At 36.7% G+C, this 26,663-nt stretch overlaps 1 protein-coding gene across 4 annotated transcripts in view; it reads right to left on the reverse strand.

Annotated features, from left to right (window-relative positions):
* LOC121315274 (semaphorin-6A-like) overlaps positions 1–26,663 on the reverse strand; it is a 52,776-nt gene that overhangs the window by 17,953 nt on the left and 8,160 nt on the right. For all 4 annotated transcript variants that reach the window (XM_041249335.1, XM_041249322.1, XM_041249329.1 and 1 more), the window contains exons 2-12: positions 15,351–15,494; positions 14,397–14,514; positions 10,013–10,073; positions 9,560–9,622; positions 8,134–8,235; positions 5,143–5,233; positions 3,946–4,065; positions 3,185–3,273; positions 2,099–2,316; positions 1,026–1,157; positions 52–207 (exon numbers count right to left, since the gene is read on the reverse strand). In XM_041249335.1, the coding sequence (XP_041105269.1) occupies positions 52–207; positions 1,026–1,157; positions 2,099–2,316; positions 3,185–3,273; positions 3,946–4,065; positions 5,143–5,233; positions 8,134–8,235; positions 9,560–9,622; positions 10,013–10,073; positions 14,397–14,514; positions 15,351–15,450 (1,250 nt within the window). In that variant the 5' untranslated portion in view covers positions 15,451–15,494. The remainder of the gene's footprint in view (positions 1–51; positions 208–1,025; positions 1,158–2,098; positions 2,317–3,184; positions 3,274–3,945; positions 4,066–5,142; positions 5,234–8,133; positions 8,236–9,559; positions 9,623–10,012; positions 10,074–14,396; positions 14,515–15,350; positions 15,495–26,663) is intronic.

Genomic DNA, 26,663 nt, shown 5'->3' on the forward strand with positions numbered 1-26,663 from the left:
CAACGAGGCACTTTTGTAATCCTAATCCACAATACAGGCTTGAGTACTCACCTGACCATTGTCTTTAGGAACCATGGTCTGTTTGCAATGGAAGATACCGACTCATCCATTAAGGGGTGCATTTTAATGAAGTTCAAGGTGTCATCTGGGAATTCATTGGAAGATTTGTACTTTTCTAGCAATGCTGATCCGGCACAACAACCAGGCCTATCGAGGAAGGACAAAGAGGGCGATTGTGAGGAAGAAAAAGCAGTGAAAACAGACAGTACTCTAAATGAACTGCTTAGTAAACATGGGAGCTTATGAACATGCATACCAATAGGCCGACTGAAAAAGCTAAACATTGCTAAATGCATCCGATGAAACCATTTACTGGTCATCCTCTGGGTGCATTTCTTTGTCATTAGCTAGATTTCACTGAACTGAATACAGATCAGATGGGAACAATACTTGGCCCTCCACCAGTTGGGAAAAAAGTACACAATGGAGACACTTTGATGTTTTAAATGCATAACTCAGACGCTTGCAATACAATATTCAAGACAAAGGATCCATTACTGTTGTCGGGAAATTAAATGCTAATAACAGTTTTTTCAACTGGAAGTAGTAACTTTCTGGGAAACTTGGAAATCGCTTGAGTTTGAGTTTATGGAAGATATTTATTTTGGTACATCAGTTAGTGTAAGCGTGACAACATCTGTTTTTATAATATACACTGTCTATCCTTTTCATGGCCTAAACCATAATCACACATTGTATTAAAAAAACAATCTGTTCCATAAACTAGATCACATGGAGTGCGTTTCTGTTAAAATTACACTGTTTAAAAGACATTTTGTTAAATACATGCTCCTTATCCAACAGAAGCCAGAAAAAAGAAAGTGCAATTAGCGAGACAGTAAGCTTATTGAAAAAATAGTTTTTGTTATGATTTTAAGCCCAATTTTTTAGCTGTATTTCCTTGATTGTTATTTTTGCTTCTTCAGTTTTTTATGTGTGCAAATTCTAACAAATGTCATGTTTACCTTGGTTTGGGTACTTTCTCTTCAGGGACTGGCGTCCACGTGGAGTCTGGGGACTTCTGCTCTTTGAATCTACCAGTAAAGGCGTTAGCAACATCTTCCATGTCATAAGCACAGACTGCTGAGCCAGGGATGCTGCAAATTGACATTTCCAAGCACATGTTACTTACTCAACTAGGAAACAAACTTTCAGTTGAGACCTTGCTTTTAAAGGTTACTTATTTAGAACCAAAATACACCTTTGATTCATGACAGTAACTGGCACCTGCAGACTGAAACAGCAACAGAGAACAAATTCTATTATGCTCATAATGTTAGCGGTAAATAACACAAATATGGGAGAATTAGTTATGTCAAGAAACAAAGGCATTACATGTAGGCTGTCTGTCAGTTTAATGATTGTTGAGTATAGGTTTTATCTCAGTGAAACATAAAGCAATGTGTTACCATGCTTCTTACTTATTTATCTTCATTAATTCAAATATATGACCAAATCAAACACTGATCTAAATGTCCTAGGTCTAAATAGGCCGTTAGGCCCATGTTATGTTTATGGTTTTATTTCTTAATTAAACTTTGAAATAATAATAAATAAATAAATAAATACATGTATGAAACAGAGGATCGTGGCTTCTAGATTATGTATTATGTTCCTTTATTCCTTAAATAAAGAATATTGTTATCATACATTTTTACTCATACCCACAGCACACAAATACAAGCATACAGAGATAATATATCTCCCAAGATAATATCTATCCATTTTGCATCATTATTGCTCTTAACCCATTCAGGACTTATCACATTTTATATAAAGCTTTAAATGCACATTACCAGATGAGAATAAAAAAATGTCTTGAAAGGCATTATCATTGTTTTTTAATAATTCACTGTCAAAAAGGGTACTGGTCATATTACCTCAAATAAATGGGATCTACTAACACAACAGGACATGCTTCAGTGACACATACAACAACAAAACTATTTCATGAGGAAAAAAAAAAAAAATCTATATATAAAAAAAAAAAAGATATTATGTGAGAAACAAATCTGGCAGCTGTAGAGCTCATAGTCACCTGTTATAAGGTGTTGAGAAGGTAGCCATGACAACATCGCGTCCGTTTATCCGGATGACGTCGGTCACTGCCTGGAGGATGTTGAAGTAGAAGTGTGAATCCCCAGGGACAGAGCAGTTGAGGCGGGCTTTGAGGAACGAGGTCCACTGTTTCTCCAGCACCCTTTGAGAGCCTCCCCGATCATTCTTACACACCCGGGCAACCCTGGGGAACACCACCTGAACACAAATACCCTGTGTCAAACCTGAACACTTCAGCTGATCGTCTGCCTACTGTATTTATATACTATATTCAGTGTACACTGGCATAGCAGCATCCTGTAATAATATTTAATAATTATAATCATTCCTACAGTTCTCTCCACATGTTGCCCAAAGCATACTGTATTTCACTGTTCAACAAAAGATCAAAATAACGTGTGTGAATTTTAAAGAACTACTTAGCTAGGAGTTTATTTCTTATCTTTTTAAGTGGTGTTCTAAAGCAGAGTATTCAGAGACCTTTCAATTTTGACATTTATAATAAGACCATAAATCCTTTAGAAGCCAGTATGACACCAAGCATTGAAAAACTCATTTTCACAAAGGTTCCTTAGCTTTGGCTTTCTAACCTCCATATTGTGACCTTCAGAATTACAACATAAAGCTATCATATCCCCAGGTTCCAGACATAAAACGTACACAGCGTTGTCTTCATAGGACACTTTATGAAGAAGCTACTGTCATAAGCTGCAATACTAAGAAATAATTTCAAAAATAATATTCAAATACATTTTAATAAGGATCACAATGCAAGAAAAAAAGCTTAATATTGAAAACAAATTCTGGCTTTCTGTTATAAAATTGAAGTTATAATGCCATACAAAACTGAACCACTTAAAATGGTATGTAATCAACACTTGAAATGTATGCTGCATTTACTAACCAAGCAATACAGCTAGCTTGTATTCGTGGGCCAGCCAACATTTTATTCAGCTTCGGGTCTTATCGAGAAAGCCAGCCTGTTGTTTTCAGGAACTGCTTTAAGCTCATACTCTTTTCCAATGGAGAGCAGAGTTTGTTCCTCTTTACACCAGTTCAGCCTTACCTTCCCCATGCTGTTGTACTCCACAGCGATTTCCCGAAAGAAGAAATAGATGTAGTCGCCATAATTCACTGCCTGCACAAAGTACGGCTCTGTAACAAAGGATAACAAAAACAAAATAAACATACAGGGAAAGACTATAGCAAATAATCATAACAGAGCTACAGGCAAAACTAAATCAATTTCAACAGCCACAGAGACTATTGTTACTGTGCGTAACCTTTTACATTATTGACTAAACTCTTCCGCGATTGGCACCATATTATATTTTAATTAGAGGGCTTCTAACCGCATTAATGGGAATTGATTATATGCCTTACTTTGAAGCCCACGCTACAGTATTTCTGAACAAATCAGAAAACCAAAACTGTGGCTTTGAAAAGTCAGGGAACAGACAATATATACATCTTGTTTGCATTAGTATATATACTGAATTAACTCTACATGCTCTGTAATGTCAAAAATGTGACCAATTTCCAGTCCAAGGTACCGGAGAAGCCAAAAGCTATTAAAGTCATAGTTCAGGATACAACTACAAAAAGGTCACCACATGTTATTTAGCAATTCTAAATCAGTGGTTGGAATGGGCTTGGAAACCTCCTGGCTCTTAGTTCAATAAACACCACTTCATGGCATCTGTCACCATAGTCCTCAACCAAAACTGCCAGGTCCCACTGCCTATTCTGTGATTTGACCCACAAGACAGCTAACTGTATTTCCATCCATGATCCAAGCTTTTCAGATGCACACTTCTGTTTACTCACCTTTCAACCATTTTGAGTCGTGTTTGACTGTTCGCAAAGTTGGACTGTCTCCAAGACTCCGATAAATGACAGCATCGATTGCTAGGAAATCTGTTACCGTGGCAGAGTAAAGCTTATCATCTGGAGAAGGAAGAAAGATAACAACAATGACTTTCCCACTACAGTCAAAAGCTAGATGGCTGGAATAATTTCAGTGCATTTTGGAAGACTGGACTAAATTTTAAATGCATAATTGGTGGGGCAGTAAAAAGATTTATAGCTCTGTCAGAAATAAATGGGGTCATCCTAATCCTGTTTTGGTAAAAACAAAAAAAAGGATACTAATTGAGAAAGCAGCAATGCATACCACTGGGGCTAAATCATATATTCCAAAAAGCTCAAAAATTGGACAGGAAGTTCAGACAAAGCTGATGATTGACATTTGAAGGAAGAACCCTAAAGATTCCCCATTTTGCTGATGTTCATTTGATGAATCCCATGTAAACTGTTGGAATTCCTTGAAACCAAATGTACAGCAGTGTGTCTGCTTTGATTTTAAAGGGTTCGCTCAGCACATAATAGTCTTGGATAAGTATCCCATTTATTCAAGCAAGCATATTACCAAATGATGGGTATCTCACTATCTCTTAGTGGTAGAAATGAGTTTATACAGTACAGCGCTACATACAGTATTGTCCTGTCAGGAAAAGAGAAGAATGAGAGCAAGAGAAATAATCCTCGCTCCTTATCCCTCATGATTAATTGAGAAAGGCCCCTTTATTTACTTATGGCTTATTTTCTTGCGCCTTGAGCATGTCGATAATTCATCTTCGACTATGGAGAATTTAAAATATGTATAGTACAGATAAAACTACTGCAAAGAGTAATTGGAAAAACATTACCAATGCTGAATAACTGGCTATTCATACTGGCTATTAAAGGTCAACAGGAGCTGTTCTGGAATGCACAAGCAAGTGGACATATGATCAAGTCAGAAATGTTAACAGGCACATTCACCCACTGAATGAGCAGAACAAGCAGATTAGGATAGTGGATATAAAATGATTATTTTAACGATGCAGCAAGATTGTGCTTCTGAATTAGTGAAGCTGAGCTGCAGATGAACAATCTTGGATACTTCCAACGGTTCTGTATCTCGAATCTATGAAATATCTGTAAAGATAAGTGGAAGGTTTTTGCAGGGTGTGAACAACTCACTAGCAAACAGGGCCACATTTGCATGCTTTGCATCATAGGGGCACCTGGCCATTCCGCTGATCTCCTCGCCATGGATATCCAAGGAATCCATCTGAAAGTCAAATATGTATACAAGTTTGAAATGTTTCGTCCTTCATTGAATACAACATCCCAAAATATAGATGACAAGGTAACAAATATTTTCACCAGCCAGCCAGGGACTATTTTTTTTTTTTTTTTACCACGTTCAGGACCATTTTTTTAAACACTTTTCAACTCTTGCACCCATTTTACTGAAACTGAAACTACACAGTTGTGTCATCAGTCTGTCCGTCTGTCCCCCCCAAAAAAGGAAAATATAATACAGACCACATTCTGTCTTCTTTCTCTAAAGCATACCAAAAAGACTTCAACAACCATTTTTTTTTTTTTTTTTTTTGTAGCTTTGGGCTTCCCCCCTTGTACTGCTAATGTACTTGAATTTGTTATATTTGTTTCTCAGGAGTTACAGCCTGGGGTTAGAGTTTGCCTCACTAGAACCTTTCTGCCTCGTTCTTAAGTCACCACAAGGAACTCTGAGGTCTGTGGTTTCACAGACTCAGCACCTTAGAACAACTTAGAATTCCCCTCTTACCTTAAACTAAGGCATTTGTGAAATTAGACAAGTGAAATGTAGCCAAATTATCTCTGATTCAAAACTACTAGTACAAGAAATACAAGTTAGCTGTAGTGTCAATAAAACCACTTCTGAACAAAAGCATCTAAAAGGAGGGGAGAATTTAATAAGGAACTAAAAAAATCCTTCTTGATCTGGAAGCTTTAACATCTTTATTTACTTTTAACAATTCCTTAAAATTCTGTCAATGTGAAACTCTAGTAAGTATTAATTTGAATCAGTTCCTGAGGAGGTACCCTATTCTAGTACAAAAACAAAAAACAAACAAACAAAAAAAACACACACATTTAAAACACTCTACACCGCAGTAATATCAAATAAATTAATATCATAGCTTAAAGCATATTCATAAATCCATTAAATTGTGGTTAATAATTAGACTAAAAATGAAAAAAAAAAAAATAATAAAAATAAAATGTTACAGTGAAATATAGGGGAGAAACTGGCTTTTCATAAATTCAATCTAGCCTGGGCTTCTTGTACTGCAGCCACATAAATGTACAGTTATAAATCAGAATCTCCTGATCCGTTTATTCATGACAAACCACAACATTCCACTCTCATCTCATCTCTCATCTGCACGTTCGCGCTGAACCAGTGAAGCCAAAGTATCAATGTCCCCTGTTTTGGTCTGTCAAAGGCATTCCCAGTCATAAGTAATGGTGGAAAATAACCAACATCCAATGTGATTGCAGGTATTCTTGTGACCTTCTGCAAACCTCAGCATAATTCCCCAGTAAGGGTGGCAACATGTGATGTAATGAATACAGGCAGTATATCACCGAAGCAAAGCAGCTGCAGAAGTTATTAATCTGGCATTGAATCAAAACATAAGGGAGAAAACAAAAGAAATAGAGGTATATAACAGCCAGATCCCAAGAGGCGGAACAGTCAGAGGTACTTGTTATTAACATTAACTGTGTCAGGAAGTGTTGGAAAAAGCTAAATGTTTGGGTTGAAACCGGAGGTGGCTGCAGACTGGGCCAGCGATGATAGAAGGGATGTTGCTGATAGAATCATCAAGTGGCTCTGAGTAATGTGAAATGAGCCCACCCCTGAAACAGAAGCTCCATTCATGCCTATCGCACAGGGAGGGGTGGAAAACAAAACTGCAGCCAAGGTGGAGGGGCACACGTGCTGCTGCTTTTTCTTCCAGGCACTAGAGCTAAGCAGCTGGTAAACCAATCACATTAAAAGGGTTCTCTCCTGCTGAGAAGGCTGCTGCTGAAACTGTCGATAATTGCAGATGGGTCCTCCTTTCAATTAGGCTACATTTGAAGATATTTTTTTTGTCAAGCTAATTCTATCATTTTAAATAAAAGGGAGTGCAATTGCTTAACAAAAAAGACCTTGAGATTGCTACGGCGCATAGCAGTTGGAGTTACTGATTAGATAACATCACCAAATGCGTATCTTTACAACCTTTTTCTCAATCATCAAACTGTCTTTTATTTGCACATTACTTCACTTGTTACTCATTTCCTGTGCCACTGAGTCATGCCGTGTCTCTGCAGCCCTGCAGATCTGATATAAGATTATAGTGCTGGCAGTGTCCATCTCATCACCAGCAGGAATCTTGGCTATATTGATCATCTCTTTAATTTTTTGTTTCTCACAAAAGTAGGATTTGTCAGTTCCCTAGAGAACCAAACAGCTTATCACATTTTTTTGTTTTTTTTTAACAAACTGTGCTTCCGATATCCTTTAATCCAAAAATTGGCTAACAAGAATTTAAAGAGGGAATCCCTGCTAAAATGCGTTCCCAGGGCGGGTTGCCTGCAGCAATTCAGGAGGTGGCTCTAGGAATCTGTTCTGCAGAGATAAACCTCTAAACTATCACATGCAAAAAAAAAACAAATGATCATAATTTAGCTTTTGCTACCAACTTTTAAAGAAGGAATACTATTCCTGGCAATTCTTTTCGGATAGGCAATAGGCAGTGAGTAAAACTAGAAGTATAAATATGTTTGCATATGGTGAATTTTAAGTTGTTTCAAGATTACTTGAAAAGGGTTCTTAGGTTACATGAAGATAATTAGACTCAGCACAAATGTAACCACAGTCCTGCACAATGGTGTTTTTTTTCCATTACTCACTCGTTTATAGAACAACTAGGCTCTGGTAGCAAAGCCATACAATAAATTTCTTGAACTTTATTTTTTAAGTTGAATAAATGAAATTAACACATTTAAGGAAAAATGGGACGACAACACATATTTTGGTTTTTTTAAACACCACATTTTATGCAGCTTGTTGTACTCTCTCCTATACAACATCAAAATGAATTATAGCTCTGATCACCAAGAAAAACAAACCAAACAAACAAAAAAACATACCTTGTAGGTTTTGCAAGACGGGTTAAAGGCATTTGTCCCGCACACAAACAAGGTGTCATTGTTTTTTTGCAGCAACACCTTGATAAAATTATGACATTCATCCTAAAAGACACAAAATAACAATGAGCATTTTTGGGAAATATTTTAAGTACGGTAATAAATACAATTGTTTAATTGGTACTGTAGATCTGTTTTTAATTTGTAAAGTGGACTTGATGCATGTAACTAGCATGGCATTAAAATGAATACATGAATACAATTAAATTAATAAAATAAAGCCACCGGTGACAGTTCTATGGCAGTTCTACTACCAAATTACTGAGAATTTATTGCTAACAGAAAAAAAAAAAAAAACATTACAGATTTGTTTATCCTATGGTCAAGTATGTACAGTACCACAAGAAACCCAATATTCCAGATGGAGAACCTCCACTGAAACACTAAGCAGCTATGGCAGATCAAAAGCCCTGCTTGTGTAGTGTGTGTGGGAATGTAAGGTTGGCAGGGATAAGTCCCTGCCAACAATCACAGGTGTGGCCATTTCCCAGTTAGGTAATTGAGTGCATACTGGAGAATTGACACCTGTATATAAGAAAGGAGCAATCTTTTGTGTGGGGGAGGGAGTCAGGTGAGTGTGCCTGTGGTTTTCGGTGTGTAAATTTTATAGTGAAGGTGAATGCCCAGCTTGTATGGTCTAGTTTGGTGTGCGGCTTTTATTTTGGCCCTCGTGTCGTGTTTATAGTTTATTTTTGTTTTGTTGAACATTCACAACAGAGCTTCACTGCAGCTTCTGTCTCTAAGTCTCTAATTCCTGTTGGTAATGTCTTAGGCCATGATGCTACCCTGTCACATCAACTAAAAAGCTCTATGGCATAATGGCCTAAAAGGAAAAGAAGTATCTGCCAATGCAAATAAAGGGTAATTAATTCAGGTGAAAGTATACACCTCTATGCATTGTCCTGTCATGCACACCGGTAATGACTTCAGGAAAAGTCAAGAAATTGACATGAAGCAAGTTTATCTGGCAAAGAGAAGGTTTCTGTAGTGGTTAGTTAAGTTCAGTATAAAACATTATTGGTCAGTAAAACAAAAACAATGCTGGTGTCACTCCAGGACACACTATATTGGTTTATATCAAGTATCCTCATCTGTATGCCATAGTGCCAAATAACTAGGACACCTACAGATACTATATTTAAAAAGATGAGCAATAATCTGGGCATGGCAGCTGATCTTCCCAAATACTTTAAGAATGTGTGTGACTGGCCATCACTTCAACTGCTGCCAACAGAGCATGTGGATGTGTGGGCAAGTGTGTGGGCAAGTGTGTCTGTGCATGTTTCCATATACCATGTACAGTATATGGAAACTGAAAATGAACCTACAGTACAACAGAATATTCAATTTCCAACATATACCAGCATACCTTGTGTTTTCCCTTCATTCTGCAAGTGTCAACGTCAGCTTGTCTAGACTTCCATGTCAATTTCTACAAAGAGTGAAAAAGGCGAATCAATTGAGATAAATATGTTATTGTATTTGATGTTCAAAGCAACTGCTTTCCCGAGGGCAAAAAAGCAAAATCCCTTTCAATTCATCTGATAGCAAAAAGCAATATAAAAAAGGGGGAATGCAGTAGACCAAAAGGCTGTTTAATGCTTCCATTTGTAAAAGCCATGACAACAAGGACAAGCGTTTTTCTCCTCTTTGCTAAGTCAGTCAGCACTTACTGTAAACGTCACTTGACTCCTCATATGATCATGTTAATAGGGTCACAATGTGATCCTTCACAGGCTTCCGAATATTCAGGGAATTAGAACACACAGAGGTAGAGAGAACTAAAACTGCAAAGGCTATTCAAAAATAGGATTTCACTCACTTTGTTAAAAAAAAATTCTTCTGACTGTGATGTATCCATATCAACAGTATAAATATGATCCCTGGAACAAAGGAAAAAAAGAAAAAAAACATTAAATATAAAATAAACTGAATTGTGGAAATCTACATTTTACTACAGGTACATGATATATATATATATATATATATATATATATATATATATATTATATATATATATATATATATATATATATATATATATATTTAAAACAGCAGCAGGGTTTATTAAAACATTGGACGAGCTGTACTTTGCGTGTGGCTGTTTTATGGAACCATCAGTTCTCAGAAATCAGATGTAGGTAAGTGGTTTACTGCTGTTTCAAACAAATGCGTTACTGTTTCCCTGAAGGCATTGTAAACAGATGGTGTGTAAGAAAATACACTTTACTGTTGTGTTTTTTTTCTGCAAAGAGTTCAGGTCAGTTACACTCAGATGGTTTTCCCTCAGGAAAGTTTATATTAAGTGTGCATACACTGCACACTTCCTGTTTTGCTGAGAATTCTAGTTCTCTATACATGCCAATCTTTGAGCCAAAAAGGCAAACAGCAACAACAAATCAGATGTTTATTAACCATTCTCACAGGCCATACCACTAGATATGGTAGATATAGGTGATGAATATATTAGCTAAAAAAAAGAAAAACATGGTTGGAACCAGGCTCAACATTGTTTAACTGGTTTAGAATTACCTACAAATGTATTTTTGTTTGAATGGCAGGTTATTTCAGTTTAGTGAGCCTCAGTCTTATTATGCTTTACAATCATAGTTCGATGCTCATTATCCCAAATTATTAAAGAGTTTGGGGAAACAGTCATTTTCATTCATTGCTCCTCCCCAACACAGGAGGGTTTTCTCCTTGAACATCAAAGGTTTTATTATTGTTGAGCACGCTGCAGCGACAAGGGTACCACTTCTGTACTCAAACACACAAACTACACGACTGAATCAAAGCAGTTGTCAAATGGTAATTTTTATAACAAAAAGGGACATTTTAGATTTTAATTTGCTTATTGGTGGGAATTTATGACATGGATTTTACTCCTTTACCCTGAAAAAAAAAACCATATAAAACTACTCCCACATACTGAACAATGTGAAATGGCTATTGCAGCATTTCTCATTTCTGCCTCTGGCTCCACTTAAGAGAGGTGTACATTTAGTCTGTCTCTATACAAATGGCTTATTTACTGCTAAACAGCCAAGAGTCTAAATGTGTCGTCGTAACTAGAAACATCTCAGAAAAGCCGACTCTATATAAACAAGGTAAGGTAAACAGTGCCTGAACCTTTAGTCATGCCTATGCAAGCCAACATTTGTTCCCTGCTGTGCAATGTTCCTGCCCCTTTTCCTTACAAGCTGTGTAACAAAAGGACTATTAGCACCATTGTTATAGGTTGCGGGCTGTTCAGTCATGTTTGTATGAACCATCATGCCTGTTTCATTATCCCCATGATAAAAAAAAAAAAAAAAAACTATATCAAAGGTGATAAAATTCAGATTATAAAAGAGAAACCCACTAACAAAGGCCATTTGAAATGGCACTTAGGAAAGCATTAAGCTCTTGTAACAGTCTGAATGGGCTGAATCATCCATTATGAGTATGATAATGTATGTTATATTACTTAAACCAAATATAAAAGTAATATCTACCTTCACAAAACAGGTTTACTATTAATAAAGATTAAATTTAATTTTGATACTCCTGTTCCATGTTTATATGTCACAGGCTTGTACCTGGTCATTTTCTTCCTTTCATTCTAGAAAATTTTGCTTGGTACCAACATTCTGTTTTGGAATTAAGAAACATATATGCCTAAAGTAACAGGAAGATTTTTAAACGCAAAGCATATTATACATTTGAACACCGACCAACATTGTGTTTTTTTAATTATTATTATTATGTGAAAGTCTACATCAGATATTTCTATTTACATAAATCTTTCCTTATTTAATTCTTCATGCTGTGTCGTTACAGAATGTGTACAAATATGTACTGTAATAATAAAATAAACACATTTCAATGAAATCATTCTCAGCTGAGACATCTTTACAGGAATAAGCAAAAAAAAAAGTTTTCCTAAAACCTCATTTCTCAAATGCTACTGTTAGGCAATGCAGTGCATCCTGGGGCTTTCTGCAAAACAATCTATCACTATGAGAACTTGCAAAAAGGAACCCTCATCAGTATGCATTGGGCAACTATTAACTTCCAATAGAGCTCCCCACCCTCACTATTTTCTTTGCTTTTCATCAATGGCGAATGCATGGCAAGGAAACTTAATGGGGGGAAAAAAAAAAACTATGAATAAAGCAGATCCTGATATCCTGTTAGCCAGCAGTATATATTTTATTGTACATATTTAAGCCATCATCCTATAGCAAAGTATAACACAATGAACCCCATAAGAGAGCTTTAACTGAATTTGACATACAAAATAAGAGACACATCCTTGTGAAAAATACTAAGTATATTTTTTGATTTTTTGATTATAAGTTGCGAACATAATTAACTTTTTTGTCTCCCTGGTCGTCCCTTTTGTTCAGGAAGTTATTTTAACACAGACTCCCTTAATCCTAAAACCTCCGTTTCTCACCTTCACTCTGCAAAATGGTTGCCATGGTGTAATGTAACACAGGAAGATCATTCAAGCAATGCTACTGGCTAAAAAAAAAAAAACTGTTGTGAAACCTGCAAATGAAATGGTGTTACCGAAGAGTGGGTTGGATTGTGCAGGTGTTTTAATTAGGTTAGGCACTGGTTCTATACTGTACGATGAACTTTTGGATAATTCCCTGGTGAATTATTTTTGTAATGTTAATGAAAAAAAAGCATGTTTTATTTGTTTATTAGCTGGGTAATATGAAACAATTTCTTTGAGATAATGTTGCATCCCAAAATAACAAAAGTTGTTAATTGATGCATTTTTGGTGCTGCTATGTCTTGTATTTCCTGGGGAATTAAAATTACATTTATTGATGACATAGGAACAAAAAAAACAAGGCACCACTAGTGCATTAAGTTAATATACGTTAACAGATTCAAAAATTGCGCAGAATCATTTCTCAAATAAATGTAATCTGGGATCACAAAGAAACCAGTGGTGGAAAAAAAAAACACGCTAATTTTAAACCCCTTTTCAGTAATGTTTCTTGTGAAACCTGTTATCTAATTTGTTTCTATAATTCAGTTTAAAAAATAATGTATCCTCATCAGGATCCAAGGAAAACTTATTTAAAACATGAATAATACATTGTTTAATATCATATAGCAGCTCCTTGTAAGATAATAGCAAAGTACGGCAATCGTAAGGGTCAACCTGGGGCAAAGCAGGATCAGTAAAACGGCAAATGTTACTGATGGAAAACCCCACAGAAATGCACAACAAACACACTGCCCACACAAAACAGCTGGTTTAAGCAGTGCTGCTCATATTTTGCTTTATATACGGTATAAGCTTTTCGTGTTAAATAAGATCACCTCATTCGAACTTTTGAAAGGGATGGGATGGGACGGGGGGGATTTTTGTTTGAGACTAGATTATAGAATTTAACAATAGCGACAAACAGCTTAGTCTCCAAAATATAAATCTATTATTATTATTACCATGCCGTAATAATGACCTCTTTGTGTGCTTGGAATTTATTTATTAATAAGTGAATACAATCTATGTTATAAGATAAAATGTTAACCATTGTTAGTAATGGTTAATATTAAATATTAAAAAAAAAAAAAAACACTTTTATTCAGACTTATTTACTGGACTAACCAAACCATGAAGGAACGTGTTAAATTGGGTCTCTCGTTTCTACTCTCGTAGCTGGGAGGGAATGCAGCATGCAAAGGTCACAAATTGAGTCCGTGGCAGAACATGAATTAAACCCCTCCCCTTATTATACATGGTTACCTTGCAACCTTCTGACCTCTTTATCCTTGTGACGTTGCAAAGTCGCAAGGACTTCCTTATAGATTCTTGGAAAGAAAATCACTATAAAACCAATATGACAGTTTCTCATGCTTCAATCCCCAAGCAATCTCATATCTGAAAGCCATTGAAATATGCTGGCAGTAGCATTTTATAGGTTAGAGGAAATGAGACACACTATAAATAATAATAATAATCAGCCCGCTGCACCTCTAGAGTTAAAATGCTGACAATGCAGACACTCAGGAAATGCAATGGGCAATTGGTATTACTGATGTAACCAAATCCAAACATACAGTCCCTTGCTTTCCCCTGTAACCTTGTCATGGAAGAAGGTTAAGCCCCATTGGTATTGCGATAACAGCTTATATGTCCAACACCACTAAAGAAATTCCATCCCTGCAAGGCCCTTGGAGGAAGCTAGTAAAACAATACTGACCTAGCAGCAATGTAGAGTGTTCTGTTCATTATCATGATCAGCTGGATGTCCAGCTTATGCCTTTGCGTGTTGTTTCTTCCCGGCTTGTGACCAACAAAAGCTGGATATTGTGTCGTATCTGTGAGGGAAAGGGACAATGTAATCATTTTAACCTGACAGACTCCTGCCGAAATCTCTATAGCCAGCACTCTTCTCTCCTGCAGTCCTGGGCAGGGAAGAAATAGACAAGGGCTCACTGCCTTTCAGCACCATAGTCCTCCTTTCTGTTTGAAAAAGCCACCCTCTTCAATCCTTTAATAAAAGCTTCAACTATACATATACTTACATCATCATAAGAAATGCACATCTAGTTTTTGTTGTATGTGTTTAATAATTTTAAAACAATTGTTTGAATAAAAAATTGACTTATCATAAAATTATGATGATGAAATTGTGTTTCTACAGCTGCTCCCAGCATGTATTTCAATAGGGTGGGCTGTACTAACTTATAAACAGTCGAGGATTTTAGAAAAATAAAAAACATATTCATATATATATATATATATATATATATATAATTTTTTTTTAACTGGAATACAAAAAAGGGTATTGATAAGCTAGTAATGTTTCAAAACTAGAAATAACAACCTGTTTTAGAGGGACCTATGTCTATTTTATTTCATACTAGCTGAACAAATTTCATTTTGTAATTCCTGTTAGTAAAAGTAGAACAACCTTTGCACTAAAGCAGATGTTTAATTTATCTAAATAAATATGTTCAACAGCATAACTGTCTGCAAAGGCATATTTTTCAGAGAAATTAAATGAATGTCAAATGTATTCATTTTTAAGTTATATATTTGAAATAAAACTATAGGTACATCACAGCAGTTAGACATACAAGTATATTTCGAGAACTAATTTTACAATCATTATAAATTAAAAGTAAGTTACAGTTCTTTGTGGTATACTTACAGTTGCCATGTGCAATACTGATTGGCTCAGAGTCTTCTGGGAAACCAGCCCCAGCAATCTGTAGTAGTGTAAAATATAGCAGCAACGCCTCAGACCTCATAGTAGCACAGCTAGTTCTTTACTTGGTTACTTCTTTACTTTAGCCTGAAAGAGAACAGAAAAAAAGGAGTTATGTCATTGCATCGTACTATAAAATACATCCAGCTTAGTTATCATGCCTCGGTTTATAGTAAAAGTGGTTCTGATATCATATGAAATGCACCTTGTGCCACAGTACATGAAATTAGCTGGATTAGCATAGCAATGTGCTACAGAATGCGCTGAATTAATTGTATGAAAATCTTCATTCAGAAAGCTGGCATGGCTGATTATGGGAATCCTCCAACTTTCCAGCTTCAAGCATAGCTGAATCCCTGCCCATTATACTGAATTAATTACAAGCCTCCACAGCAATGGTATACTTTCCACCCACAGTACCAAATAACTGTATAAAACATGGCAGTTCATTAAACTGACAGAACTGCTACTAATTGCACTTAAATACTAATCCAGTTGTAAAGGTTTAGAATAGTTTTACATTTTCCCTTAGTGTGTACGAGTGTAAAACATCTTGATGGGTTGAGGAAATAAACCTTCTTGCAGAGGATTTAGTCAGGGCAGAAGTTATCAGTCCTTTGCAAGGTTTGCAAATCAGTCAGGATGCTGGCTCTACATCCTGCCAAAAGGATAGTGTCTTTAACAGCATAGGGTCCCCACCCAAGATGCTGAAGCGACTGAACATAAAAGACACAAACCAAGCTTGCTTCCCAGGAGCTTTTGAAGTCATGATCTTTCCCAGAGGAAAGTATCTTGCATACTGAATTACCTTAAGAACTAGATCTACATCTGGGATTTCAGTTAGTTTGGGATCTAAAATTGCAGCATGACATTAAATCTGACAGATAAGTGCTAGAAAACCAACACTGTATCTGGCATGTTCCAACAAAACCTACAGTCTACAATTCAAAAACGACAAGCTCTTTTTGCAGTCAATTATAAACTAAGGGTTTTCTGCCTTTAATCATTCTTAATTTATTTAATCTCAGTGCGAACTTCTGATTGTGAACATTTCCTTTGAAATGGAATGGCAAAGCATTTCCATAACGGCAGATAAAAAGTGTTTATAAGCAAAGCACTGGTATTTCAAAGCAGGGATTTTCATTATCCCTCTCAGAACTTCAAGCTTTGGTGCACTGTGCCAAGGATTACATTAGTTTAAAGACAAAAAACCATTCCCAGTAGCATGTCAATCACTCAACATAATTAAGGGGTGGTTTAGTAAGAAAAAAAAAAAAAAAAACACAATATATGGAAATATCTTTTATTCAAAAACAGAATTACTGTTCATGTATCACCTTAGACTCCTTCCTGATTTATTTCTCAATCAAAAGCTATTAATATGAGCCTCTGTCCTCTGCTGTTTCTGACCCTCCACAAAATGAGGTTTCCTCCAGTCAGTCATAGGCAAGGCAGAGGAGGAAATGAAAGGGGTCGTTGTTGAGCAGCTGACCTGTACAGTTATATTTTTACCACGGTACATAGTATACGATATGTGGTTTGTCTCTAGCCAATATAACTCTTGTTGTTAAACATCTAAACCCACATGCTTAAAAAAAACAGCAATTCATTCATACAAAGTTCTGTCCTCAAATTCTGGTCATTCCAGAGCACAATATCTGGCAGCAAAGCCTGAAAAATTTTAACATTTTTTTTGTTGCAGCGGCGAGGTGACATATAGCAAAAATCAATATAGACTGTATAAACAAATGATAAATAACAAATACACCTGATGTCCTTTACAATTACACACTGTTTAAATGATAAACCTACATGGAACAGCTTACTGAAGCAAGGATCCCTGCTGAGTAAATGCACCATGTAAACAACTAAAGAAAATAATGTTTTCACTGTTTGTATTTCTATCTCACTCTGATCTATTTTGATTAAAGTGCCAAATGCAACAAGTTATAGCAAGAAGATTACTATAGAAGTTAAATCAAACATGCCATTGTGTTCATCAGCCACACAGAGCCAGTACAGTGCTTTTTGTGCAATTTTCCTGGCCAGCCATGTCATATAGGTGTGATTGGGATTTATAGCTGCTGATTACAGAAGTACCATTTACAAAATAAATCTAGAGAATAAATCTGAACTGTTCTGCACCAGCTGCAGCTTTAAAAAGAATACAATGAAGACTGACTAAAAGGGAAACCACATTCAATACATAGAGGGGTCCTTTTAATAGCCATTTTACCCCTACGACAGAGGAACAACTAGGTATTGCACTGTTCTCAAGAGACAAGTAATACCCCAGTTTGGATTTGAACACATGAGCCCAAGACATGTCCTCATCTTTATTATTATGCCATACTGACTGGAAGTTTAGCCTGCAATTATTTACTCTAACAATAAGCCCATTTCCCGTTACAGCTTCAATCTATGGTCATAATAAGTTACAGCACAATGCGCACAGCATTACAGTAGCTTGTGCAACCTTGATTGATGTTCATACACTATCTTATAAAGTATTAGCTTAGCTTTACTGTACGTACTCTTAAAAAAAAAAATCACACACATTACACATGATTCTGAAGATAAGAATGAGAAAACAGTATATCATTAATATACCGGTGTGACAGGACAGAGGCCTTGTACATTAAAATATCTACTAAGTCTAGTATAGTCTCAAGGTCGCCTTGGATAAAGGCACCTGCTAAATAAAATAATAATAATAATAATAATAATAATAATAATAATAATAATAATAATAATAATAATAATAATAATAAATGGGTTTCTGTAGCTGGCAAGCATCTTGGCTCAAGAGTAGGGGAACAGCATGGAACTAAGATGGACAGCCTTTGCACAGCAACAGGGTTTTAAATGAGATCATTGGTTTGGTGTGGTGTCTTTCTGAGGAGGCTGACTGTCTGATTGATCAGCCTGAGAATGCTAGGTATGTAGTTCCTGGTTGGCTGATCAATCAGTCAATTAACAACCTGCTGAAGAAGACATCACACCATTTGAAAAGAACAAAGTAATGTTTGTTGAGGGCGGAGAGAGAGATTAGTTGAGACAGAAGATTGGGAGCAGTTGGCTGTGCTCCTTGTTTATGAGCTGTGACAGCTTGGCTTGGGTGCTGTTTTGGATCATGTGGTACAAGCAAAAGTTCAGTTAAAAGGCCTAAATATTTGTTGGAGTAAACGAACTTAGCCTTCCCCCACAGTTAGTAGAGGACGGAGTTGAGGAGAACGTACCTCCTTATAAGTTTAGCTTAGTTCTCCCAGAGGAGTTTTTTTTATTTTATTTGTATGGTGTTATGTGTGGTTGTTTAATCCATTTGTTTGATTTGTTAAATAATAAAAGTGCGCAAAAGCACTGAATTGCAGTCTTCTGTGTCTGGGTTTGCCATTTCTACCAATGGCCAGCCTTGACCGCAACACCACATTGCTAACACCATCATTTATTATTTTGCCTTTGTTCTCAGCATACTGCATCAACAAATGTAACAATGCAAACACTGATACATGGGATAAACAATCTGATCTACATGGCTGAGAAACAAGGGTGCTTAGCTTTTAATGGGTTTAGGAGGGTAAATAAAAAAGGTGAATAAAACATCCACTGCTACTCACTGCTAGTGTAATGGAAGCCATAAATCAAACAAAATCCATGTGTCAAAGGCAATATTTGGTAATCATGTAGCCTAGCTGAGACAGAGATAAGCCCAAGAGATACAGACAGATCCACTCCACACACAGACTGACACTTGGAGAGCTGCAAGAGATGAATGTTATATCTAAATGAGAATACATGAGATTGGTTATTGGCACAACATCTCATACTTTTGAGAAAGGAAGTGTTGCTCGTAATGCCCTCTGAAGCTTGGAGAACTTTACAAAATAAATTAATACTTTAAATTGAAGAACCCTCTCTTGGTCTACAACGTACATTTAATAACTGTCCTTAATGGGATATTGCCCCTTATGGTCTGGGCTGCTTGATTGCAGAGGAACAATCCCTCTGTAATAAAAAAGCCTCAGAAGGCCAATCAATTCTGTTTGCAACCTTTACCACAAACAGTCCACAGGGACCCAAAATACCACCTGGTCAGTGTTTCACAGAAACATTCAATTCAGGAAAAGGCTGTCATTAAACAGAACCCATCTGCCTTTTTTTTTTTTTAAACATGTTTCATATTCATCAAAACACATACAATAGTCAACTACAAGGAATACATTAATTTATGCATTTCTTATTGGTATTTTAAAGGGTATCCTTTTATATCAGAGTGGGTGGAATAGTTAATGCAACAGCCTTATTCCCCAGGCTGGTCCTACTACATATCCAATTGTCACTTCCAGATGCAGTAGCTGGTTAAATGAATTCTGGTCCTTGGAGTTCCTAACTTACAAGAATCCACATTGCAACTGACACTAATGGGCAAGAGGACAAGGGTTGGATCTGAAGTGGTCAAATTAACTTATTGACCATACACACACCTGAGTGGGAGTCCTGTACTTGCATGTGCAGCACCTGGTTCTCGGATAAACAATAACTCTAAAATGAAAGCTATTCCTTGTCTTTGTCTAGGAAACTTATTTTGGTTGGGAGTCCATTACTCGATAAGAAGTTCACTACAGTACACAGTGTCACTTACTGAATCTGGTTGATTACCAACTTCTAATATTATGTGATAGTTATGTGATTTTTTTTTATTTTTATGGAAGTGTTTCATTAATCCAGTCTTTTGTGCAATACAGCAGGACAAACGACCACTATAGCAACAAGGCAGAAGACTGCTGACTGACTCTCTAACATGTAAGGACAAAAAGGATATTCTGATTTACTTCATCCAGGACACAGAATATGAATTTGTTGATTCATTCAAAAAAGGGACCCTAAAACTGTTTATTAAATATCATATTTTACATTTGAATCACTATAAATACTGATATGTTATTAAACATGCTATAAATAACCTCTATAGTTGTCTAGTGGTTTGCGCATAGGGTCTTTTTTTATTTAATCTCCAGTGCAGATCAAAACCTTTGATGACAATATTGAATTGAGCCAATCAAATTCTTTGTTCAGTGGACCCTGATAGTTGATGTCCATAACAACTACTGTTTTTCCATTAAGCAAGCATTTTTGCTCAGAAAGCCATTAAAAGCTTTTCTTAACAGTGACAGAGTTGAGATGTACGGTGTCCATTTTAGGACATCCTCAGACCTCACCCCTAAAACCGTAAAAAAGGGTAGGGGATAGTGAAGCGGTCTGACGATTGAGTTAAGCAGGGGTGAGGATTGACTCCAGGAGGGGTGAGGAATGAGTCGAGGAGGGGTGAGGATTGAGTCAAGGAGGGGTGAGGATTGAGTCGAGGAGGGGTGAGGATTGACTCAAGGAGGAGTGAGGATTGAGTTGAGGAGGGGTGAGGATTGAGTCGAGGAGGGGTGAGGATTGAGTTGAGGAGGGGTGAGGATCCACGCGAGGGGGGGTGACGATTGACACAAGGAGGGGTGAGGTCTGATGATGTCCTAAATTGGACACCGTAGAGATGTACCATACTGAAAGCTCAAAGCCAGTGGAGTTCTCACAGTGAACACAGGCACCACTTTTGGAGTACTGGATTACTTAAACCTGTCAGAGTGCATTCTGTAATGCCTGATATGCAAGGATCACAAGTCTCTTCTGCAGTAAAAGTGCATGAAGTAAAAAGATGAAAAGAACCACATAGGCCACATTTCGACTGATAGAAGAGAAGGGTTCAATCACAGTCTTCTGTGCCTGGTAGCAAAATGATAATGGTCTAGCTGTAAACTGCAGAAACACTGCAGTTTTTGGCTACCCCAAAACAAAACCCTTACTATGTGATTTATATTTATTTGCTAAATCTGGATTGATGACGCACAGAGTATGTTACCCAGTCGCTTTAAGGTACTTAATGAAGCAGAGGAAAGAATCACACTGACCTTGTGGCTTACAAACTACCCACAAACCTTTGGCTGTATGTTAATCGCATAGGCCTACTCATAATGCCACATATTCATTTTAATCAGAATGATGTACAGTCATGGCAAGTAACTGTACACAGAGTGGTGGTTTTCATGATGCAATTAGGCTATAGGAAAATACACTGGATTTGTAAGCTTTTTCCACAGTTTTTCTTTTTATGTTGGCTTGCTTGATGTGGGTTATAGACACTGATAATGCTACATTTAATATGCTCCCATATTGACATGGGAATAATAGCAGCTTTGCATGACATGTGTCTTATCGTATCTGGTGATAACAGTAGACCCTCCAGCAAGAGCTCTCTGAGCAGCTGGTCCCACCTCCTAAATAAGATTTACTGTAGCAAGCCTGGACTTTCAAATTTAATAAATATACATTCAAATGCATAAGTCATAAAGATGCCAAACAGGTGTAGCTCTCATTTCTCAATACTGTACATTTGTAACTACCTCAGTATCATTGCTAGACTTTTTGTGAGCATAACTAATACAAAGGTAGTATATGTCTGTTTAGATACATACAGACAGAGCAGCTCCAGAACAGAATTGACTTAATCTACAAATCTACAAATAAGGAATTCAGTATCTTAAATCTACAAATAAGGAATTCAGTAACTTGCTATATAAGAGAGCAAATTCAGGGTTTCACTACTTTTAAAAATCAAGTGATAGTTTCCCCACAAAACCAATAACAACCAATAACCATTCAAGTGAAATGTACTGAATGAATGCATCAGCTAATCCTCTAACCATGAAATTTCAAAAGCACTACACTTTCACACACAAAAAAGATACAAAAAGGTAATGCACTCAAATTGTATTGAAAACAGATTCACAGTTCACAACCCGTTCTTAAAAGTCACAGGTAGATCTAAAACGCAAACAGAACTGAGTAAACAGAGTAAATCACCCCTCCTGATCACATTTCCTTTGATCACATTGTTTTGCGAATTCTGACAACTCACTATTTCATTCCTCGAGGAGCTTTATCCAGTTTCAAAACGCATATTCATGACAGTTGAATAATGCATTTAAATTCCACTTGCCAAGGTCCATCATCATTGCTGAGTGGAGTCCCATGAATTTGAGGCTGACCTGAAAGGGGGCTGCAGTTTTTATCGGGACACTTCACAAGTCAATTACATGCCAGATGAAGAGAGTCACTGGGTATTTGTTCCCCCATAGATACCTATTACAGATGTAATCCATGGAATGCTCTCTGAAACCTGCTGCCTAAAACGTTTCTACAGTCTCAGTTGTAAAAGTTGGAATGTTCTTCGTCTGTTTTTCTTATTTTACTGGTCGATGAGTAGATTAAGGCTACAGGGAAATTTGATTCATGGGTAAGCTGAGTCCTCTAAATTAACTTAATGGAATCAAGGACTCTGTGACCATCCTTTTGATACTGATTAGGCTCAAGTATCCACTCAGCTAATGACTAAAGCAACAGATCAACAGCTGCTGTGTACAGTGTCATACTGTAGTTGGACAGGCAAATGCCTTCTTCAATACGTTTATAGTTAATATCTTGTCATCACCTCCATGCCAGGACCAGTGAGACTTCCAGGAAAGTAGTTAACAATCATTGTCAGTTGGCAGTCTGAGACAATCTTGACATAACAATAAAATCTGTGTCTACTCTACTGTCGGTCTCAGTCATTAAGACTTAAAGAAGTTAAACCTGCTCATCCTCAGCCCTAACTTAACCATTTGAGAGTTGGGTCAACATAGACATATTAAAGTCTAGCATATCAACTACAGACTTATAAGGGACAGCAGTAATTCCCCCCAAAAATAAAAAATGGTTCAGCAGCAATTCTGCTGGCCACTGTACAGATGACTTTATAGATCTCTCCACAAGCATCCAGGTACAAAGAGATTACCAAATGCATTTCCTGTGAAAAACTGGAACACTGCTAATTCATTTGAACTCCTCAGCCAATTCCTATACATCACTACTGTATGTCTGTGGCACCAATACTGCACTACACGGTGGCTTAATCTGGCCCTGTTAGAAACTTGGCCTCACAGCGTGCTTGATATACTGTTAATTATGCATTTAAGGTAAACATCCTGTCTGCACCAATTATGTTCATTGATATGAGGGAGTAATAGCTTCTTTGAGTGAAAAGTGTCTGACATCTGGTGGTAACAAACACCCCCAAGCAAGAATTATGAAACAAGCAGCTGTTTGTTTCCTTCTTAAACAATATTTAGATAGCCCAACAAAATAGAGCTACAATAAAAAAATAAATTAAAAAAATGTGTGTGTTAGTATATCATTACTAGTCTTTAAAGTTGTTATCCCATAGCCATCCAGTATCTTAGTTATACTGTACAAGCACACGTGTATCAATAATTTCATTATAATATGCATTGCCATTACTACTGTACATACCCACATTCATAGTATCATGGACTCGTATGGCATGAAATTCTAATGAAAAGCAAATATTAATCCTCATATTCCTGCAATCGTTAAAAACATGGGACATACACTATTGCAGGGTGTCTTTAATGCATGAACAGTAAGGCGCCATGAATTCCAGTCTGGGCCACTGGAATCTTTGCCTGGCTGCTTTTAAAATAAATACAACTGGAAGATCAGTGTGTTAAAGAAAGGAGCCTTGTCCTAAAGGTGACGTGTACTGCTTCATACATGGTCTTTGTCTAATCACAGTTCCATTCCTTAATCAGGCTGCCGACAAACTGATGTGAAACTGTAATAAAACACTTAAGAAACTACTGGCAGTTAGACAAAAGCCTTAACCGATTGAAACTCATTACATCCCCTGGTCCAATGAATGAAATGGACCAGTAGTTGTGTTTGTTTCAATAAAGGCCCTCTATGAATAGCTCTGTGTGCTTACTGAATACTTGCTTTAAGAGAAACACACTGAACTACAGTAAAGTCGAGGTGTATCAAGCAAACAAAAAAGAAGTCCCAGCTCATTGTTTACCATGAAAGTAAGCATTCTAGAGTATACATTCCCAAACACTTTGGTGGAACAAGGCTTTATAGGAATACATAACTAACATAGAGGTAATCCAGGTGGAAAGTACTGACAAGGTCAGGTTAAGGTCACGCAATACAAATGTAGTTCACGGCAATATTATCTTTTTATACATTTTCTAAATAATATAATAGTATGAGTATGTTTTGCCATACATGGCTTTGTCAGCCATTTACAAAGCCCCTTGACAGAGTGAACAACGTAAAGGTTTAATCTCCTTATAATCCTAATGAGTACATTCTGCACTACTCAGTATATCAATCCTGCATATTATACCTTCAAGAAAGGTTTAAAAAAACTAATTAATTGTTCCAATCTACAGTTGAAAGGTACAGAGCTGACTTACACATGGGTGAGTATCTAGGCTACAGAAACTGTAATCCAGCAGCACTACAGCCCCACTTGATAAATTCTTGTAAACTTCACACAGCTCACTCTTACAGTCAATGCTTTGTCTTGTAGAAATGCGCCCTTTGCCTGGTCCCATCTTTTACATGCAAGCCATGTGACAGAAGCTGATGCCTTCGCAAAAGCTCTTGAGTGAAAGGACAGAGGCAGCAGAACCAATTAGTGGAGCCACATGGGGTGACAGCAGTAACTCAATGGGAAAAAGAACCAGAACCAAATAGCCCACAGTCACAACTGGAAACATTCCTTCTGCTGGAGCCAGCCATTCATTTATTTATATAACAACAGACAGCTGTATTCATGCATAACAACAAACACAACAGAACTGCATCAGTCTTCTCAGCTTGGTTTACTGTTTTAAATTTAAAAAATAGCTTTTCTACAACAGATCAAGTCATATTGCTTTCCCCGAGTAAAAATTAATTTACATGTTTGCTACTGGTGACTGTTAAAAAAAGCATTGCAATACACAATAAAACAACAATGCTGTAAACAATGGTGATAGACATTACACATTAAATTGAACTTAATTTGTGTCTCTCACAAAACAGGATTTAAAACAATGTAGCCAAGAAACAGATTTACACTACAGTAGGAGCAGGAGGTGAAAGACAACTGAATATAAAACATACATGTACTTCCCTAATAGAAGTAGGGCCACAAAGGTAGGTACATTTTATGAACTACAAAAATAATGTAGCCTAGTTGAGGAATGTTTGCTATATCAATAAAACTATTAGGTCACTCATAGAAATGGTGCCATGCTGGTTTAACCAGGGTTGTTGCTAAGCAAATGTCTGGAAGCTGGCTGTTTAATAAGCCTGTTGTGGGTCATTTCAGTTTTCTCAAATTCATTAACTCCCAAAGTGCAGAAACAAGGAAGGTTAGTTTTTGGGGGTTCCATGAAACTAGAAGACTCTGAATTGATGAACATGGTTTTGACCTTTATTTTTTAAGGTCCTTTAATAAATAAACTTACTTAATACAGGTCTAATTAATACATAAGTAATACATTGACTATATGACAAGCTAACATTGGCTTAAATATCACAACGAATGACAAGAACAATAACAACAGAGAACAACATTTTTTTATAAAGGCAAACATCATCATATTTGTATTCAAATACAATTTTGGAAATTCAAGATGCAAAGATGAAGACATCAAGTCACAGACATTGTTTTCCCAATCCAAATTGTGCCGCAAAGCTAAAGTCACTAGGGATTTTGTTGGTTCTTCTGACAATCTTATCCTCACGATGTAAGCACATCCTACAAGAGTGATAACAGAGCCAGAGACCTTGAAGCAGTTGGCTCTGCATGCACATTTTACAGTATGTTTTAGTCTGACAACAAGAGATTACAGAAAGGCAAAAAAAAAAAAAAAAAAACATTTCCAAGAACAGAGCAAAGCTTTATTACTGTCCGCCAAAAATCTTTATTATTATTATTATTATTATTATTATTATTATTATGTAAGCTATGTGCATATTCAGTCTGACTGTTTAATATGTCTTCCCTGTAGTAATGGTAGTTATTGTCCATTGTGAAAAGGCAACACACTAGTTCACTGTCTGTGAGAGGATTTCTCTGGGAGGTTGTATGTACCCTTGGCTATTAAACATAGCACACAATAGATTTTACAGCACTGGCAATGCAAGTGAAGCATGCGATGGTTCCTTTAATGAGCCCTGCACTCCACGTGAGGGTGGAGAACACAATTAAAGCACTTAAATACAAAATGCTGTCACATTCCATACCGCAGCGCCCAGTGAGTGACAACTTTGATCAGATTAAACCAACCCTGTTCGGAGAATTCGTTCACATACGACCATTAC

The sequence above is a fragment of the Polyodon spathula genome, chromosome 1, assembly GCF_017654505.1.
Source record: "Polyodon spathula isolate WHYD16114869_AA chromosome 1, ASM1765450v1, whole genome shotgun sequence".
NCBI classification, from domain to species: Eukaryota; Metazoa; Chordata; class Actinopteri; order Acipenseriformes; family Polyodontidae; genus Polyodon; species Polyodon spathula.